This window comes from Myotis yumanensis, unplaced genomic scaffold (genome assembly GCF_028538775.1).
Source record: "Myotis yumanensis isolate MYYU_CA2020_CCGP unplaced genomic scaffold, mMyoYum1.0.hap1 SCAF_5, whole genome shotgun sequence".
In the NCBI taxonomy this organism is placed as follows: domain Eukaryota; kingdom Metazoa; phylum Chordata; class Mammalia; order Chiroptera; family Vespertilionidae; genus Myotis; species Myotis yumanensis.
Window position 1 is genome coordinate 28,127,871 of NW_027223756.1, and position 21,179 is coordinate 28,149,049.

Below are 21,179 nucleotides of genomic sequence, written 5' to 3' on the forward strand. Positions count from 1 at the left end.
TACATCTGACCTAAAGAGAATCCTGAGCAGTCCCTTCATTCTCATTGATAAACTACATGGATTAAGAACATCAAATGGAAAATAGGTGGAAGGTATACAAATGTGATAGTCTACTTATTCATAATCTCATCCATAGGCATCCCCCATAGAAATGATACCAAATCTTATGTTAATAAGTGTTCCATGGTAAAATATCACCACTGGAATAAACCATTTAACATGCTTTAACTTTTTAAAGTTTTTTTTTTTTTACCACATCTTCAAAATACTGCCTTCACAAAGCAATAAAGATATTTACACAAAGTATAATTCCTCAAGAATATAAAGCTAAATGAATGATTGTACTCACCTGAATACTTTGAGCTTCATCCTTACATTCATGAAAATCTATGGGTGCTAAAAAGGGATCTTTTTTCTCACAGCTGTCATCACTGATGAGCGTGTCTGCATAGTTGGGCTGGGGGAAGATCAGGTGACTCTTTCCTGAGTCCGCGGTGAGGGAGACCTCCTGGGAATAGGTCTGCAGGAATGCGTGCACCCCGTCAACACCCACAAAGTGTGAAGCTGGCACCCCAGCGAACCCGCCTCCTGAAGCTTGGAGCATGCGCGATGTGGACCAGCGCCTCAGTCTGAGTGCCAGCAGGATGATAACAAAGGCGAGAAAGACACAGGAGACCACAGCCACTGCCACCACCAGGTACAGAGTGAGGCCTGAGGCTTCAGAGTCGTGAGAGACCTCCAGGCTGCCCAGGTCAGCCAGAACATCTGGGATGCTGTCAGCCACCGCCACCGTGAGCGTGACAGTGGCCGAGAGAGGGAGCTGACCATGGTCCTGAACTGCCACCACCAGGCTCTGCTTGAGCGCATCTCTGTCCAGCAGGGCCCGCGCAGTGCGCACCTCTCCTGTGTGCAGCCCCACCACGAAGAGACCTGGCTCGCTGGCCTTGAGCAGGCGGTAGGACAGCCAGGCGTTCTGGCCTGAGTCTCTGTCCACTGCCACCACCTTGGTCACCAGGTATCCGGGTTCTGCAGAGCGGGGTGCCAGCTCCACACCAGTGGAACCGTCGGTGGGGATGGCAGGGTACAGTATTTCGGGTGCATTGTCATTCTGGTCCAGCACAAACAGACTCAGGGACACGTTGCTGCTGAGCGGTGGGTCCCCGCTGTCATGTGCAGTCACTCTCAACTGCAAGTCACGGAACTGCTCATAGTCGAAGGAGTGCAATGCATACAGGACACCAGTGTCAGAGTTGATGGAGACATAGGAGGATAGAGGCACACCCTGGATGGTGTCTTCATCCAGGGAGTAAGTGACTCTGGCATTCTCATCACTGTCAGGGTCGTGTGCAGTCACAGTGAAGATGGAAGCACCTCTGGGGTTGTTCTCAGGAACATAGACAGAGTAGGCGGAGTGAGGAAAGGAAGGTGGGTTGTCGTTGGTGTCTGACACCTTTATGGAGATGTGAGTTTCTGTGGACAAGGGCGGGGTTCCACCATCTGTGGTTTTCAGTGTGATGTTGTACACAGAGAGTATTTCTCGGTCTAGGTTTTTTGCTGTCACCAATCTATAATAATTGTCTATTGATCTTTCTAACTTGAAAGGTAGATTTTCTGAAATAGTGCAGGTCACCTCACCATTCTTTCCGGAATCTCGGTCTTGAAAGTAGAAAAGAGCAATTACTGTTCCAGGGGGAGTATCTTCAGGGATTGAGCTGCTTACAGATGTTATAGTCACTTCTGGGGCGTTGTCATTCACATCTAAAATGGTGACCCGTACTTTAGCCCTTGTCATACTATCAGCACCATCCTGAGCCTGTACTTCCATTTCATAGTAGCTGGATTCTTCATAATCTAGGCCTTCTAAAGTTGACAATTCTCCTGTGTGGGAGTTCAGTTGGAATATCTGCAGAATTTTTGGAGTTATTTTCCAAAAAGAGTATGTCACTTCCCCATTGACTCCCTCATCGAGGTCGATAGCATTTACTGTGAGCAGTCTTGTGCCCACCGGCACATTCTCAGGGACAGTGACTTGGTACTGGGGCAAAGAGAAGACTGGCGCATGATCATTCACATCCAACACTGCCACTTGGATTCGGGCGGTGCCAGATAAGGGTGGGTCACCACCGTCAGAGGCTGTGAGGAGGAGGTGGTGAATCGCCTCTTCCTCCCGGTCCAGCACCCGCTCCAGCACTAACTCCGGATATTTAGTTCCATCCTCTCCAGTTTGCACAAGCAGGGAGAAGTGGCGATTGGGGCTGAGCTGGTAGCTCTGGAGGGAGTTCGTGCCCACATCCGGATCCCTAGCCTCTTTTAACGGAAACCGCACCCCAGGAGCTGTATTCTCCATTATTTTTACATTCATTTCTTCCGACAAGAACCTAGGAGCATTGTCATTAACATCCATTATTTCCACTTCTATAGGGTAAAGATTCATTTTATCTTCTATCAGGATGTTAAAACTCACCAGACACCGCGCGCTCTGAGCGCAGAGCTCCTCCCGGTCTATCCTGCCCGCCGTGACCAAGCTGCCAGTTCTCTTATTCAGAGCAAAAAGCTGCGTCCTACCTCTGGAAACGATGCGGACTCCGCGCTCCGCCAGCTCCTGGGCCTCCAGCCCCAGATTCTTGGCGATATTACCCACAAAAGACCCTTTGTCTGTCTCCTCCGGCACGGAATAGAGAATGTGTCCTGCCCAAGCTTCGCTCCGGGTTCCCAGGAGGATGGAGAGCAGGAGGAATCCTCTGTAATTCCGGCCCCTCTCCGGAGCCGCCATTGTCCTGCAGATCATTAGACCCTGGGCTACCTCCTGTTGTGTTTCCGGATGTTTCCTGGAACGCTCTGTATTCGGAAAAGGAGCCCCAAATCCAGTAGGATATGGGTCTGAGTTTGATGTCCCTTGGAAAAGAGTTTGTCTCAATCTGGCGTTTCGTTGTGTTGTAAAAGCTCGGTAGTTCCGGCGGATCTTTCTCCTGGTTGGTGAACAGCGGCGCTCAGAGTCCTTACTACGTTACTGCACCACATTGGAGGCAAAATACTGCTTTTTCAGAAAACTTGTTTTAGCCTTCAAAATTCTTCCGTTTATATTTCTTTAATCCAAAAACATGAATTTTAAGAAACTGTGAATTGATGCAACAGTGTTCATGGATGAGTGTTTATTAGTCCCTAATGATTTTCTGAAAATTCCTTGGTTTGCTTTTCAACTTTGAAATGACTCTTGGATACTGCCTCACACTTTATTTATTGCACATAGAGAAAATCAGCCATTGCAGGTGAAAAAAATGATTTGTTTTAAAAAGGTGTGTATATACATAAGAAATATGTTGTATAGAAACTGTTTACATTAGAGTAAAACAAATTTATTTTATTTTTTTTAAAAGAATTTTTTTGCTCTTTAATCCTCACCGGAGGATATATTTTTACTGATTTTATTTTATTTTTTATGTTTTAATATTTTTATTGACTTAAGAGAGGAAGGTAGAGGGAGAGAGAGATAGAAACATCAATGATGAGAGAGAATCATTGGTTGGCTGCCTCCTGCCTGCCCCACACTGGGAATCAAGCCCACAATCCTGGTATGTGCCTGCACTGGGAATTGAACTGTGACCTCCTGGTTCCACTGAGCTATGCCAGCTAAGCAAAACAAATTTAAATTAATTAAATACTATTGAACACATACTATGCGCTAGACACCACCATGTAAAACTCAGAGAGTCAAATTTGTCTTTAAATTATGAAGAGGTAGTTTAATAAAATTTTTGACTTGATTAAACTTTGGAGATGGTTTAGTCCAATACCTTCATTTTAATGTTTTAAAAAATCAGAGGGAATTGCCTTTGTCTTGGACTATGTAGTAGTAGAAACTGTGTCGAAATATAGATATCCTCACTCCCATTATTTTGAGAAAAAAGAGGAATAATTGTTGGCCTTAACTGATGCTTTATGCTCAAAAAGTGCCATTAGAGAAGAGAAGCTAAGCAGCAACAATCAGTTATAGAAGCAACTTATTTGTGACAGAAGGCCAAAGTAAGCAGAGGTTCTACTGGTTGCGGATTCATAAGAAAATGCATGTTGGCTTGACTGCTTCTTTTCATTATGAAATTCAAATACTCATCCTACCCTATTCCAGAATATTTGAAGAAAGGTGGGTCTCTAGACAGAAAGCTTTTGAGCACACATGCAGGACTGTCCTGAAAGGATCCTTAGAGGTTCTCATTTCTCCAGCTATGTTAATGAAACAAAACGCAATTCTTGATGGATCTGAGGTTACACTGAGCTAGTAGAAATAAAACACAGTCCCTTCCACATAGTTGCAGGAGAAAAGAGAGTAACCAGTTTTGGAATGAAGATCTAGCAAGACATAGCCTTGCTTTGTAAATTATCTTAAGCCCCCATGGTAGTAGCTATTATCACCAGGAGGAGGAACTAGAGTTAACATCGAAAATGCTTAGCTCAGTTGGTGTTCTCTGATGGCATTGCTCCAAAATATAGGTAATACTTTGAATGAAATGCTGTTGCAATTTATCAAAAATAACTCAGTCATGTTTGTTTTTACCAAGCAGATAAAATAACTTTTGTTCAAAGGAACCAATATGCGTATTACAGATTAATTTCAAAAACAGGAGTTAAATACTTTTTGTTTAGTAGTAATTCTGAACTTCTTGCTCATGTAAGCAAAGCATATGGACATAAAAAATCATGAGTACTTGCAGACATGTGCAAACACAACTTTCATGTCTGGATATTATGGCTCCCAATGCCGTGATTTTTTTAAATCTGATATTTCAAAACTCACAGTGTCATCTCATATTTGTCTCTTATTCTACTATTTCATTAAAGTCTCAATTAACTTTACTTCTGGGTACCTTCTTTGGAGTTAAGTAAATAATATCTAGACAAATGAGATTATACACATACTCTGAAAATAAAGCATACTTTAGAAATTAAATGGCTGTATCACCTCTAGTATCAAGTTTTCTAAGTTATTTTACAACATAAAACTAAATATTAAGAATGTCTACTAGAGTACCACAATATGTTTAAATATGACATAAACCTTACAGTGTAAAGTCAAAAGAATTCTTTAGTTTTAAAGGGAGTATGTTATTTTTTATTTAGTTTTGGGGCAGAATCTTGACCTTCATTTGTTTACTTGCATTAAAAATTATATGGAAAGTCTACTTGATTTCCCAGGCATTGAGTTATCTTCTCCCCTTTCTTTATGAAACTTTTTAAAAAATTGAAGAACCATTTGTTTGGACTTCTGTTTAGGTTGTCATTTCCAGGCAAAGATATAGGTATTTTCCAATGATTCAAAGATTTTACTGCTTCCCCTTTGATAACTGCCACTTCAACAGAAGTTTGATCAGAAACTGGCTTTTTTCACAGATGATAAAATAGCCCAATGGTTTGGTACATTTTTCTTGAAGCTTCAAAATTTAGTACATACTCAAAATCTCAGACTGTCTATATTATTCATAATAATGTACATGGTGTGTAGGTCAAAGAGCATTATTTAGTCAGAACTTAGCAAATTCCATGGTTGCCAGGATTGAACACATGGTCAGTCCACATGAATGAATTATTATTGTGAGAGTATAATCTGATAATTTTTCTGTCAGTAAAATATTTTATTTAAATGAAATGGTCACAGGTGACTCAGATAAGAGAATAAAATAAACCAGATACTGCCCTGGCTGAGTAGCTCAGTTGGTTAGAGCATCCTCCCAATACACCAAAGTTGCAAGTTCAATCCCTGGTCAGGGCACATATAAAAATCAACCAATTAAATGCATAAATAAGTGCAAAAACAAACTATCTATCTATCTATCTATCTATCTATCTATCTATCTATCTCTCATAAGTAAATAAAAATAGACCAGTCTGCTATCCCAGTTAGCAGAGAATAAAATAAACCATTGTACTACTATTCATAAAACCACTTAATGAGCTTATAACAATGAAGGTTCAAGATGTAGTTGAAATTATCCAGAATTGGTGATGTAATAAAATATCTAACATTTACAGAGTGTATTCGTAAAAGATACCATCTGACTACCTTGATCAATACCAAAGATTCAAGGGAAATAAAATTGTTATTTACTATTAAATTCTGATTAAAACCATCAAAGAATTATATAAAAAATGCCCACGCAAATCAGCTTTGAAAGTGTGTCTGACTGAAATCTCTTGGTTAGTCATATACATTTGGAATCTTGAAAGAAATAATTCTACAATTGCTGAAGTATAATTATCACAATGCTGATTTAGAAAAACATGTATTATACCCTTAGCAGCTAATTTAAAGACATCAACTCAATCAGTTTTTATGAAGACTGAAAATTTCAGGTTACAAAAGAAATTCTCATTCATTATCAAAGTATCTTCTCAATTGTTTATTTTACTTGTGCAATTGTTTGTTTTAGATGCATAAGTAACCAATCTATTCTTTATCAGATCATGGACTAGTCCAGCTCAGAACTGGAACAGAACTTGACTATCATGTAGTTCAATGACTTATCAAAATATATTATCCCCAGTACTCTATTAATTCCATGGCCATTAACTTAGGTACTTTTTAAGAGTGCCAAAAATAGAATCTCCTAATTCGTTAGCAGTCCATTTTCTGATAAAACAACTTTGATATCTCAAAACTTTTTTAAAATGTATTTTTATTCATTTCAAAGAGGAAGGAAGAGGGAGAGAGAGATAGAAACATCAATGATGAGAGGGAATCATTGATTGGCTGCCTCCTGCTGGGGATAGAGCCTGCAACTCTCAACCCCAATACATGCCCTGATGGGGAATCAAACTGTGATCTCCTGTTTCATAGGTTGTTGCTCAACCACTGAACCACACTGGCCAGGCTGCTTTTCTTTTTCCTACTCATCAAGCCATAGTTTCAGTCACATCTTTGGGCCACAGTGAATTAGATTAATTATTCTTTTAAGTGACAACCATTTGTTCCTTAAATATTTGAACAGAGTTCCTATATGACAGAGCCTTATTTTATCTGGGTTACATTTGCTAATTATTTAAATTCTTAGTTGAACATTATTAAGTCTTTATTCTCCCATTCATTAGTCACTCCTCTATTTTTAGAGTTGTATCCTGTGACACTATGAGACTATTTTAACATTCACTTTCTCTTAAAAATTATTTAGAGAGAGAGGAAGGAAAGAGAGAGAAACATGGATTTGTTGTGCCACTTATTTATGCATTCATTGGTTGATTCTTGTATGTGTCCTGACCAGGGATTGAACCCACAATGTTGGCTATGGGGACGATGTTCTAACCAACTGACCTGCCAGGGCTAATTTTCATTTATTTATTTAAATATATTTTTATTGTTGATAGTATTACAGATATCTACCATCCCCCATTTTAATTTTTAAATATTTCCCCATATTTTCTGTGAGGTACATAAGACAGTCTTTTTAATTTAATTTTTACTTTGAGGACTATTGATATTGTGACTGGCCCAAGATGAAAAACAGATAGTTCCAAAGATATTCAGGTAGCTCCAAGGATATTCAGGTCTTCAAACACCAAAGATCTGGTCTTCTTAATTACTTTAGTCTTTTATATAAATAATTTTTATTACTAAGTAGTAAGGGGGGAATCTCTCACAGATCTCCATAATTTCAGAAAATACTCGCTATTAATTAAAACTGGGGAAAAAACCCCAAGAAGTTGAGCTTCTTTTTAAAAACCTGCAATTTAGTTTTCGCATTAGAACAAGAATCTCAGAAATGTCACATAATGGAAAAGAAATATCTAAGAAATGAGATGTATGTAACCAAAGGCACAAAGAGCTTGCCAAGAGGAGAAAAGTAAAAGAAAATCCAGGGCATACATTATTAAGATTATTTTGGTAAAATTTGAGAAAACTAAGATAGAGCTCTATTAACAAAGAAAAAATGTTATAAAATTATATGATTCACTCCAAATACTAAAAAGACTAAGCTCTGATCAAATAGAATTTTTAAATTTTCTGTTCAAATAAAATCAATAAAAGCAATAATCTCACCTGAACAAGGGAGCCTTCCTCTTTACAAAAACCTGAATCTTCCTGAAGCAAAAGAGGATCGCTTTTCTCACAGCTCTCCTGGCTGATGAGTGTGTCTGCATAGTTGGGCTGGGGGAAGATGAGGTGACTCTTCCGCGAGCCCGCAGTGAGGGAGACCTCATGGGAATAGGTCTGCAGGAAAGCCCGCACCCCGTCCACGTCCACAAAGTGCGAGGCAGGTACGCCCACCAACCCACCTCCAGAACTCTGCAGATGGCGTGACGTGTGCCAGCGCCTCAGCCTGAGTGCCAGCAGGATGATGACAAAGGCTAGAAAGACGCAGGAGACCACAGCCACTGCCACCACCAGGTACAGAGTGAGGCCTGAGGCTTCGGAGTCGTGAGGGACCTCCAGGCTGCCCAGGTCAGCCAGGACATCTGGGATGCTGTCAGCCACCGCCACTGTGAGCGTGACAGTGGCCGAGAGAGGGAGCTGACCATGGTCCTGAACTGCCACCACCAGGCTCTGCTTGAGCGCATCTCTGTCCAGCAGGGCCCGCGCAGTGCGCACCTCACCTGTGTGCAGCCCCACCACGAAGAGTCCTGGCTCACTGGCCTTGAGCAGGCGGTAGGACAACCAGGCGTTCTGGCCTGAGTCTCTGTCCACTGCCACCACCTTGGTCACCAGGTATCCGGGTTCTGCAGAGCGGGGTGCCAGCTCCACACCAGTGGAACCATCGGTGGGGATGGCAGGGTACAGTATTTCGGGTGCATTGTCATTCTGGTCCAGCACAAACAGACTCAGGGACACGTTGCTGCTGAGCGGTGGGTCCCCGCTGTCATGTGCAGTCACTCTCAATTGCAAGTCACGGAACTGCTCATAGTCGAAGGAGTGCAATGCATACAGGACACCAGTGTCAGAGTTGATGGAGACATAGGAGGATAGAGGCACACCCTGGATGGTGTCTTCATCCAGGGAGTAAGTGACTCTGGCATTCTCATCACTGTCAGGGTCGTGTGCAGTCACAGTGAAGATGGAAGCACCTCTGGGGTTGTTCTCAGGGACATAGACAGAGTAGGCAGAGTGGGGAAAGGAAGGTGGGTTGTCGTTCGTGTCTGCCACATGTAGAGAGATCAAAGTTTCTGTAGACAGAGGTGGCACCCCTTTGTCTGTGGCTGTCACAGTGATATTGTACAGGGATACCTGTTCTCGATCTAGAACTGTATTGGTCACTAATCGATAATAATTGTCTACTGACTTTTCTAGCTCAAATGGCAGACTTTTTGAGATAGAACATGTTACCAGGCCATTCAGTCCAGAGTCACGGTCATATACTTGAAAAAGAGCAATTACTGTTCCTGGAGGAGTACTTTCCACAACTGACTTGCCTCCAGATGTGACTACTACTTCTGGTACATTATCATTCACATCTAAGACAGTTATTAAGACTTTTGCTCTGCCTTGTAGACCTGGCTGATCCCGAGCTTCAACCTCCAGCTCATAAAAGCTAGAATCCTCATAATCTAGATTTGCAGAAATTGTTATTTCTCCAGTGAAAACATTTAAGCAGAAAATCTTTGAGATCTTTTCTGTTATTCTCACAAAGGAATATGTTACTTCTGCGTGGACCCCTTCATCCTGGTCGGTGGCATTTACTGACAACAGTGATGTACCTATTGGCAGATTTTCAGGAACACTCACAAGGTAGACAGGCCGAGTAAACACGGGAGGATTATCATTCGCATCTAGGACAGTTACCAGAATTCTCGCAATGCCTGACCGGACAGGGTCACCTCCATCCATGGCAGTAAGAACCAAGTGGTGAATAGACTCTCCCTCCCGGTCCAGAGCGTGCTCCAGCACCAGCTCCGGGTATTTGGGCCCATTAGTTTCACTTGACACGTCCACTGAGAAGTGACTACTCCCGCTGAGCTTGAAGCCCTGAAGAGAGTTCACTCCCACATCCGGGTCAGAGACCTCCACTAGTGGAAAACGAGAGGATGGGACTGCGTTTTCAAGAATTTTCACTTCCAATTCTTCCCTTAAGAATTGGGGTGTATTGTCATTAATGTCCATTATTTCCACCTCTACGGGATGAAGATTTAATTTGTCCTCAATGAGGATGTTAAAACTCACCAAACATCGCGGGCTCTGAGCGCAGAGCTCCTCCCTGTCTATCCTGCCCGCAGTGACCAAGCTGCCTCTTTGAGTATTTAAAGCAAAAAGCTGCGTCCTACCTCTGGAGACAATGCGAACTCCGCGCTCCGCCAGCTCCTGGGGCTCCAGCCGCAGATCTTTGGCGATGTTGCCCACGAAGGAGCCTTTGTCCAGTTCCTCAGGAATGGAGTAACGGATTGGTCCAGCCGGGACCCCGGCCCCCCACAGCGTCCCCAGGAGCATATAAAGCAGGACAAACCGGCTGTGGTGCCAGCGCCTTTGCAGAGCCGCCATTACTGGCTCCTTATGGACTTCCCTGGAGTGATGCGTAGGCGGAACAGGTTCGCTTTGCTCTTGGGCTTCTCAGAATTAGAGTTCAAGATCCATAAACAAGCAGAGTTCCGATGCGAGGCGTTTTAGGTCAGAATTTTTGCGCAGCTGCAGAGCTTTTGTATCTGATCTGCTTTGTGCTTGGAGGATATAACTGGAGTTCTCATTGCTTTCCTTACCCGGGTTAGTGAACAGCGACGCTTAGAGTCCTAACTTAATACTGCATCGTATTTGTGAAAAGATCATAGAGAAGATCTGAATTCAGCTAAATCTGCTTAGATAGCACTCATAAAATTTCTCTCCCCAAGAGTGAGAAGCATTTGGAAAAATAAAAGAGCCTATTCTAATCATTTTAAATGCTCCCTGGAATTTACCATTCATTTTTGTGGTGATATCTCTTATGGTCTTGGAGAAGAGAAATATTACACTTTTCTGTAAATCTTTAATTATCACACCCCACCGCAATTTATATTTGTCCCATTTTCAATAAGGGAACCAACAACCACAAACATATTTGAACCAATTCCCCTAGTGACAGTTAATTGTTGTCATTTAAAATTTTTCATTATCTATTTTAAATTAAAATGTAAATTAAGCCCTAATTTAGCCAATATCTGTTTATACTTTTTAAAGCATGCAAACGAAGTGAAAATATATGGACTACAATGAAAAATATTATATATTATATAGTATACTATAGAGTATAGGGTATATATAAACCACAATTTAGGACTGACTGCATTGAAACTAAGAAAAACACTTAATTGTCTGGATTTATGTTTAATTATATATAGCTAATGTGTCTCACAATGAGAGTGTGAGGTACAAATGTATTAAAAATGTTTCAGGATATATTGTTTTAGGATTAACAAAAATTTCAAGACCACCACAAGGTGACTTTGTATGAAAGAACAATTGCAACACAGATAAACAAAGAATTCCAACACCCTCATTGTATGCCCTCCAAATCAATAAAACACAAAATCAAGATATGTTTAGCCGGTGTACCTTTTACCTCTAAAATGATGAATTGAAACCTAATTATACTTACAGGAGGAGAGAGTTTTGAAGTAACTCACCTGTTGCAACTTGACTGAATCAGATGTCATTTGGGGATTATCATTACGGGTACTCTCAAACCAAGAGGCTTCATTACATAGAAGATCTTGTGGTGGAGCATTTTCAGGGTTTATATTGACAAATTTAAACTCAGTCTTGGAGGAGTGCGAGGCAGCGCATAAATTGTAGGAATAGGGCAAAGTCCCGTCGCAGTAGTTGGGGAAAACCCCAGGTCCAGCCTTGGAGCAGACACCGCCTGTCTGAAAGCAACTCCAGGCAGCGGGGCTGGAGGAGCGTCGCAGGGTCAGGGCGACCGCCAGAATCACCGCCAGTAGGAAGAGCACTGAGATCAAGGCCAAGGCCACCACCAGATAGAACTGCAGCTCAGCCTGGGGGTCAGAGGATGCTGGTTGGTCACCGAAGTCTGGCAGTACCTCTTGTACGCTATCCGCAAATACCAGCAGCAGCGTGGCGGTGGCAGAGAGTGGCGGCTGTCCCCCGTCCCGCACGGCCACCAGCAGGCGCTGGCGTGCTGTGTCCCTGTCGCCCAAAGCCCTCGCTGTGCGCACCTCGCCGGTGCGCAGCCCCAGGCTGAAGAGCCCGGGCTCGCTGGCCTGCAGCACGTGGTAGGACAGCCAGGCATTGTGTCCCGAGTCCGCGTCCACCGCCACCACCTTGGTGACCAGGTAGCCCGGCTGCGCGGCGCGCGGCACCGTGTCGAAGAGCGCAGAGCCGTCGGGCCCCAGAGCCGGGTACAGCACCCTGGGCGCGTTGTCGTTGCGGTCGCCCACCAGCACGCGCAGGCTCACTTTGGCGCTGAGCGCGGGCGAGCCCTGGTCGCGCGCCTGCAGCGTCAGCTCAAAGGCGCGCAGCTGCTCGTGGTCGAAGGCGCGCTGCGCGAACACCACCCCGCTGTGCGCGCTCACGGACACGTAGGACGACAGCGCCCGTGCCTCCAGGTCGCTGGCCACGATGGAGTAGGACACCTGGCCGTTGGGTCCCAGGTCGGGGTCGGAGGCGCTGACCTGCGCTATGGAGGCACCCGGTGGGTTATTTTCTGCCACGTGGACCAGATAAGAGGCCTGGTGGAAAACAGGAGCATTGTCGTTGACATCATCGATGTTTAAGGTGACACTTGTTTTGGAGGAGAGGGGAGGTTTGCCCTTGTCCGTGGCTGTGATGGTGATGTTGTATTCCGTAGTCTGCTCTCGATCTAGGGCTCCATCTGTCACCAACTTGTATGTATTTTTTGTATCTTGAACTATTTTAAATGGTGAGTTTCCATTTAGTTGGCATAGGATTTCCCCATTAAAGCCAGAATCCAGATCATGTGTTTTGATCAAGGCAACAACAGTCCCCAGCTCTACATCTTCTTGTATATGTTTAGATTCAGAATCCAAGGTTATCTCAGGAGCATTATCATTTTCATCCAAAATATCTATCTGTATTTTACAATGTGCTGTGTGACGTCCACCATCCTTTGCTTCTACCCCAATTGTGTAGCGCTCTCTCTCTTCAAAGTCCAGTCCTCCACCAGTGGAGACTTCCCCTGTTTGACTGTTCAGCTTGAACAGCTGTCTCACTGCCTTACCAATGTTGATGAAAGCGTAGGTGATTTCGGCATTGATGCCTTCATCCAAGTCAGTGGCCATCACTCTTAGCACAGAGGAGCCAACTGGCAGGTTCTCTGGAACACTGACCCTGTAGGTGTCCTGGGTGAACACTGGGGGGTTATCATTTGCATCTGCTACAATCACCCTGATCTGGGTAGTGCAGCTTCTGGCAGGCTCACCCCCATCCACAGCAGTGAGGACCAGGTGGTGGCAGGACTGCTCTTCCCTGTCCAGGGGAGCCTTCAGTACCAGTTCTGGGTACGTAGTGCCATCAGGGTTCTCTTTCTGGGTCAAAGAGAAGTGTGGGCTGGGGCTGAGGTAGTACTGCTGCAGGGAATTGACCCCTACATCAGAGTCTTGTGCGGATTCCAAGGCAAAGGTGGCTCCAGTTAGGGCCAGTTCACTGATTTCCAGTTCAGTGATATTTTGGCTGAAGGTCGGTGGGTTGTCGTTGACATCCTGAATCACCACGGCTATATGAAAAAAGTTCAAAGGCTTTTCAGCAACCATTTCGAATTCCAGAACGCACGTTGACTTCTTGCCACAAATCTGCTCTCGGTCTATACGGTCGCCCACAAGTAAGTCCCCGTTCTCGGTGTTCACGGTAAAGAATTTCTTCTTGGCACTAATCCGCAGGTTCTGAGTAGGCAAATCTCGCACACCAAGCCCCAGATCCTTGGCGAGGTTCCCCACCAGCGAGCCCCTGGCCAACTCCTCGGGAATCGTGTAGCGGATATGCTCGGCGAGCGCCGGGCAGAACAAAGGCAACAGGAGGAGAAAGGGCATTCGCCTCCGCCCAGCCTGGCCCTGCGGTCCCCAGCGGTTTCCCATCCCGCTTTCTGAGCGTTTTCCTTACTGATTCCGAGGAGCAGCGATCGATCCCTAAATAATCCCAAGAATTCTCTGAGCAAGAGTGATTCCTTGATTTGTCTTGGCAGGCAAATTCTCTAATAGCTAGCTTCTCTGCGGAGAGCCGGAGAGTGCGCCGTTCTTCCGACTCCTCGGTCTGATGGCGATTCCTTTTCAGTCAAGAGCCGACACTTCGCTCAGTACTAGCCGACAGCGGCACCCCGCGTCTCGGACGCAGAACTGCAGTAGTGGTTACTAAATCAGCTCCAATCGGAGCCGCCTAGAAGACAATTCCACTGTGTCCTGATGCAGGTACTTTTCTTCCCATTTTACAAGGATGTAACATTTTAAATGTTTACTATATCTTCGGTCTGGTTGTCATTTCTTTGAATGTGAACTGTACTCATCCAAATTAAGTGAGTTTTACTCGTCGGAGAGCAGAAGTACCTTGCTGAAGATATGTATTGACATAGTCGTGCTTTTAGTTTTCATTGCCATAAAATGGTCATAACAACATATTCCCTGCTTACCTTAGTAGAACTGAGGGCAAAATAAAATAATATATAGGAAGTAATACAAATGAAATAGTGTTGGTGGTGGCAGATGGTATAATTCGTAAATTCTTAAAATGACAATTTGTATGGTTATTCCACTCTAGTTTCTTTTCTTGTTACTTATAAAATTAATAAATCTCATAGCTTTTAGTTTTATCCTATGCTTCACTTTCTTCTATCTTATCTTTATCATCTTCTTCCCAAAGTAACTGATAGATATCAAGGAGATTGGTGGTCTTTACAAAATAGAAGTATGGTAAGAAGCAAGATACTCTATTTTCCTTAGTTTCCAAGTGTCTACTGCCAATTAAATGATTGTGATTTAAAAATTATACGACTCATTTTATTTTTCCACAATACATTACTGTCATCTTTAATTGCATTGTTTCTTCTCAAGTATCTTAACAGTGGTGAGTTATTCGGATTATGGGGGTGAAGTATGAGACTAATGATTATATATCCCAAAGAGAGTAATCTATGTTGTCCACTTTCTTTGGGCCCCAGGTCATACTTTGATAATTATTGACACTTTCTTTGTCAATAAGCATGACAATTTCCATGTTTCTGATGGATGTATTACAGTTTCTATTCCATTTCCAAACTAGAAATATTCATAAAGAAATTGTCTTAAACCTACATAATGCCATTCTAAAATTTGACAGGTGTGTAGCAATGTTGAACTCATAATGGAATACTATTAGAGCAACTTAAACTGCTCATTGTATTTAGTATTCTAGACAGAAACTCATTAGCATCTCTATACAAACATAAAAACATTACTTGCTCAAGACTTTGTTCCAAACCATGACTGAGTAAGTGCCTTTCCACCATATATGAACACTTCAATTAGTACAGGAAAGTTATTTTTTTCAGAACACACATGAAACTAAAGATTTAAACATTTTAAGAGTATGTGGTATAGAGTATGCACACATGCAGAGTGTGTGAATCAAGCATTTTATTATGTAAAGTATACTTAAAATATACTCATAAAATTTAAGACCCATAGACCAGGATTTTATTAAGACAAATCTATTAATTTAAAGTAAGCACAGTCCCTGATGAATGAGTTGTAAACATTGAAACCATTGTAAAGTTGAATTGATTTTCCAAACACAAATGTAAAGTTTATCTAAGTTTATAAAGTCTATAGAGGTTTAAAAGGTATTTCTCCATTGCATAAAAAAGTTAACTCAGGACACATACCCAACTCTATAACCTTTTCTTTAAAAAATGCAAAAGTGAGTTTTTATATAGAAGTGAATGATACCAGTATCTATCATACAGATTCTCTTGTTACTCTTTACATGCACTCACTATTCAGTGAGTCTGTACATTTTACATGAAGGTCAGAATTGTCTATATAGAGACATAATTAGATCCTCTTCAAATAAATGTTTAAAAAGTATTTAAAAATAAAAACCAAGTGGTCCTATGTTCCCAAATGTATCAACAAGCCTTTGATATGGTTGAGTAATATAGCCTATTATCCCATTAATATTTTATTTCCATTTCCCCCCATTTATTAATACTTTGTAGCTGATGTTCAAACTGTTGAAAGCACAAAATTTGAAAGATAAAAAAAAATCTTTTGAAAAGAAGCTTCTGAAAATCATCTCTAGTAAATCAGATGCCAAAAGTGAATAGGGTAGTTCTTCCATGACACAACATATACTCATAAAATGTGAGACCCAGAGACCTGCCTTTTATTAAGAAAAATCTTAATTTAAAGTAAGATTTTTCTTACTTTAAATTAAATATGTTTAATTTAAGTTAAACATAGCCCTGAGAAATTAGTTTTAAAATTTGAAACAATTTAAAAGTTGAATTGACTTTCCAAACACAAATCTTAGTCTCTTATAATAAAGCAGAACTGTATGCAAATATTCAGGTAGATATTGATTCTGAAAAGTGAAAGGGTTACCTGTAACTAGAAGGTGCCAGGTATGTGGTATATTTGAATTTGATGAATGTAGCGATGTCTAAATCTTTGGAGATTTTAAACTGCATCACAGAATAAAATACAATTGTAAGGCCCCTCACTGATTTCTTCTCTCAACTAATACACACATCTAATAATTTCATGGTTTAACCCAAACTTTCCAGATTTCGGAACTCCACAAACATTATCATCAATATAAATTTAATCTTTTTTCTGACATTTCTCATGCAGACTTTTTCTGTATTTTTCCAGTGATTTATTAAAATATGTAAATTATTTCCTTATGCAAACAGCAGATATGCTAAACCACAATATCTTTCTAAAACATATTCACAATTGGTGTTTAGGCAAATATTCAAAAGAAAACATTATCTAACAGTTAAACTAATCAAACAAAATAATAACAGTTCTGAGTATAAGAAAGTCTTTGTGTGAAGTGATTATGTTTAACCACTTCTAAAGTACTTGTTTAAAAAATAATAAAGTACTCTTTTCATTTAAGTGTATGGATATCAGCTAGATTTTCTAAAATATCAACATATTGAAAAAATAAGATACTATATCCAAAATATAATTTGATAACAAATGGAGAAAGCATTAATTATCAAATTACACTAAGCTAATCTCTAAATAAAGCAAATAATGATTCACTATTTATATAATTAACCTATTTGAATGTGGGAGAAAAATAACTGAGGAAACAAATGAACAAAATGCTCTAAGCATCCCTACTAAGAAAGAAAACTCACCTGAACAACTTCTAGTTCTTCATTTGCATTTATCTTCTCTGATATCAGAAGAGGCTCGCTTTTCGCACAGCTCTCCTGGCTGATGAGTGTGTCAGCATAGTTGGGCTGTGGGAAGATCAGGTGACTCTTCCCGGAGTCAGCAGTGAGGCAGACCTCATGGGAATAGGTCTGCAGGAACGCCTGCACCCCGTCCATGCCCACAAAGTGCGAGGCAGGCACACCTGCCAGCCCTCCTCCTGAAGCCTGGAGCAGACGTGATGTGTGCCAGCGCCTGAGCCTGAGTGCCAGCAGGATGATGACAAAGGCTAGAAAGACGCAGGAGACCACAGCCACTGCCACCACCAGGTACAGCGTTAGGCTGGAGTCATCAGGGTCAACAGAGGACTCCAGATTGCCCAGGTCAGCCAGGACATCTGGGATGCTGTTAGCCACAGCCACGGTGAGTGTCACAGTGGCCGAGAGGGGGGGCTGGCCATGGTCCTGGACCACCACCACCAGGCTCTGCTTGAGCGCGTCTCTGTCCAGCAGGGCCCTTGCCGTGCGCACCTCGCCAGTGTGCAGCCCCACCATGAAGAGCCCTGGCTCACTGGCCTTTAGCAGACGGTAGGACAACCAGGCGTTCTGGCCTGAGTCTCTGTCCACTGCCACCACCTTGGTCACCAGGTAGCCAAGCTCTGCAGAACGTGGTGCCAGCTCCACACCGGTGGAACCATCAGTGGGAAGTGTGGGGTAGAGGATTTCAGGAGTGTTGTCATTCTGATCCAACACGAACAGGCTCAGTGACACATTACTGCTAAGTGGAGGGTCTCCACTGTCACTGGCTGTCACCCACAGTTGCAAGTCTCTAACCTGCTCATAGTCAAAAGAGCTCAGTGCATACAGAACACCGGTGTCCGAGTTTATGGAGACAAAGGAGGAAAGAGGCGTTCCCTGAAACATGTCCTTGGCTAGAGAATAAGTGACCTGAGCATTGTTGCCACTGTCGGGGTCATTGGCGGTCACAGAGAAGATTGAGATGCCTCTGGGATTGTTTTCTGGAATATAGGTAGAGTATGACGTGTGAGGAAAGATGGGAGGATTGTCATTGATGTCTGCCACTTTTAGGGAGATGTGGTTTTCTGTAGACAGGGGTGGGTTTCCACAGTCAATGACAGTTATTGTGATGTTATAATCTGAGATCTCTTCTCTGTCCAGGGTTCTAGTTGTCAATAAATGATAGTAATTATCAACTGATTTTTCCAATTTAAAGGGCAAGCTCCCAGAGATAGAACATGCAATCTCCCCATTCTCTCCAGAATCACCATCATGTACACTAAACAACGCAATTACAGTTCCAGGAAGACAATCTTCGGAGACGGAACTGGCGAGAGAGGTGAGGATCATTTCCGGGACATTGTCATTCACATCCTGTACTGTGACCACCACCTTAGCGCTGGCAAGGAGAGCACCTCCATCCTGAGCTACCACTTCCATGAGGTAGAATCTGGACTCTTCATAATCCAGTGACTGCACTGTTGAAATTTCACCCAGGTTGGAATCAAGTTGGAAAGTCTGTGAAATTTTGTCTTCTTCATTGCGAAAAGAGTAGGTCAATTTTCCATTTATTCCCTCATCTGGATCCGTGGCGGTTAGCGTGAGCAGCCGCGTGCCCACAGGTATGTTCTCTGGAACACTCACTCTGTACTCGGATCGAGTGAACTGGGGCGCGTTATCGTTCGCGTCGAGGACCATCACGCGGATGTGCGTAGTGCTGGAGAGTATGGGGTCTCCGCCATCTAACGCTGTGAGGAGGAGGTTGTGAACAGCCACTTTCTCCCGGTCCAAGGGCTGTTCCAGTACCAGCTCGGGATATTTTTGTCCATCACTTCCACTTTTCTCATCCAGAGAGAAGTGCATATTGGAACTGAGCTGGTAACTCTGCAGGGAGTTCACACCCACATCCGCATCTCGAGCAAAGGGAAGCACTAACCGTGTCCCTGTAGCAGCATTTTCATTAACTTTTACTTTTACTTCCTCATCGCGGAAACGTGGGAAGTTATCATTAATGTCGATTATTTCTACTTCTACGCCATAAATTTTCATTTTATTCTCAACCAAGATGTTAAAACTCACCAGACACCGCGCGCTCTGAGCGCAGAGCTCCTCCCTGTCTATCCTGCCCGCGGTGACCAAGCTGCCACTTCCTGGGTTCAGAGAAAAAAGCTGAGTCCTACCTCTAGAGACGATGCGGACTCCTCGCTCCGCCAGTTCCTGAGGCTCCAGCCCGAGATCCTTGGCGATGTTGCCCACGAAGGAGCCTTTGTCCAGTTCCTCCTGCACGGAGTAGCGGATCTGCCCGGCCCTGGCTCCCCGCCGCATCCCCCAGAACAGCAGGAGCAGGAGCAGCTCTCTGCAGCCCCAGCCCCTCCGAGCATCCGCCATTGCCTTCTTGCCGACCGGTTTTCTCTTAGTTCTGGTTCCTGCCTGCTGTTTCCTTACTTCTTAAAAGCCAAAGGGTACCAATTCCTTGTTGGAAATGGGAGAGAGGCGCGGGTAGCAGGCTTTTTCCAGGAGCTTGTCGGTCCTGTGTGTGTTTAGTGCGGGAAGAAGCTGAGAGTCGGGTCGCATCTAGCAGCAGCTTCTTTCCCACTTTGGTGAACAGCGACGCGCAGAGTCCTAACCAGTTACTACACCAATTCTGTTTTCTTATCCTGTTTTATTTTATTTCTAATAATTTGGCCGCATCCTTTACGTATTACTGCGTGACACTGTTTATATTTAATTAAGATTTAATTTTGAAATAGCAAGACCCATAAACCCCTGAGATCAATATAATAATTAGATTATTTTTACTCGTTAGAAAAGTTTTATTTAATGTGCCATTGAGCCTGTGTCCTTTATTTACTTTTTACCTAAATTGAGTCCATTGAATTAGAACATTGTAAGTCTTACTTTTGTAGGTTTTAAGATTTCATCGTTGTATTAAGATATATTTATGAAAACGTGCCCATTTGTACATCAAGAATGCCAAGGAAATAAGTCTAGCTCTCAATGCACCTTTGCAAAAAGGTCTACTGATTCATGCAAATTGTATTAGTTGTCATATGCAGAAAGAACGGAGAGTTCATTTTGTTACATGTGAGGTCTTTGAGAAAGTTTGCAGTTTTTCACACTAGAAATAAAGCAGTTACACTATATTAGACTGAGAGTTTGCGTTGGGTTAGCTATGCATTATGCGTATTTTCCTATTACCATGTCTAAATTGGAGTCAGACGTCATACAGTGACAGGCTCTTGGGGGGAGGGAATCTATATAGTGACTTTAGCAAATGGCTTTAGTTCATCATCCATGCAGAAAATATGTCTATAACTTAACAGTGAGCAGGCAGCCCACTGGACTTTCTATATTGAGGAAGATATTTAAAGTGATCACCTTTATATAGCAGCAAAACCTCATGATTAAAAAAATGGACATGTTGGGGAGTCCATTATGTGAGAGAAGCAATTTTTACTAAATGGTACCTTCATAGGGAATTGAAAATTAAGATATTCTATATCTATAAATAGAAAATTTAGAAAATAAAGTTTTAAGTACAGAATGTGAGTATAGGTTACAAAATTTTCTTTCAAAGTACAGTTTTCACAAGAGCAATTTGTTACTATACATGAGAGAAAAATAATTCTTCCATTATTAAGCACACTGTTAGTAGCAGATACCACAGACCTCAAACTTTGCCCATACTTTTAAAATAGATCTGGAATCCCAGACACTTAGCTTGTAAAGACACTTAGGTTGCTGGTGTGTTCAGGTTAGTCCTACCCATGTTCTGCTGTTGACAAGCCATGTCACTGGGGACAATTCTTCCTTTCTTTAGTTCCAAGTTTTCCCAAACTAATAAGATGGGAAGCTACTTTACTCTGAAATAATATAATTTAAAGAGGA

At 42.5% G+C, this 21,179-nt stretch overlaps 1 protein-coding gene across 10 annotated transcripts in view; it reads right to left on the reverse strand.

Moving 5' to 3' along the window:
* Nucleotides 1-21,179, reverse strand: part of LOC139010384 (protocadherin gamma-C4) — a 162,199-nt gene that overhangs the window by 106,797 nt on the left and 34,223 nt on the right. Inside the window, exon 1 of one of the 10 annotated variants that reach the window (XM_070414757.1) lies at nt 17,259-19,761. The exons of 6 other annotated variants lie outside the window; for them this stretch is intronic. In XM_070414757.1, coding sequence (XP_070270858.1) covers nt 17,259-19,679 — 2,421 coding nt within the window. In that variant the 5' untranslated portion in view covers nt 19,680-19,761. Of the gene's footprint in view, nt 1-349; nt 2,905-8,026; nt 10,620-11,571; nt 14,196-17,258; nt 19,762-21,179 lie in introns of those variants that run through there. 3 more of the 10 variants (XM_070414752.1, XM_070414748.1, XM_070414745.1) reach the window with 3 other exon arrangements.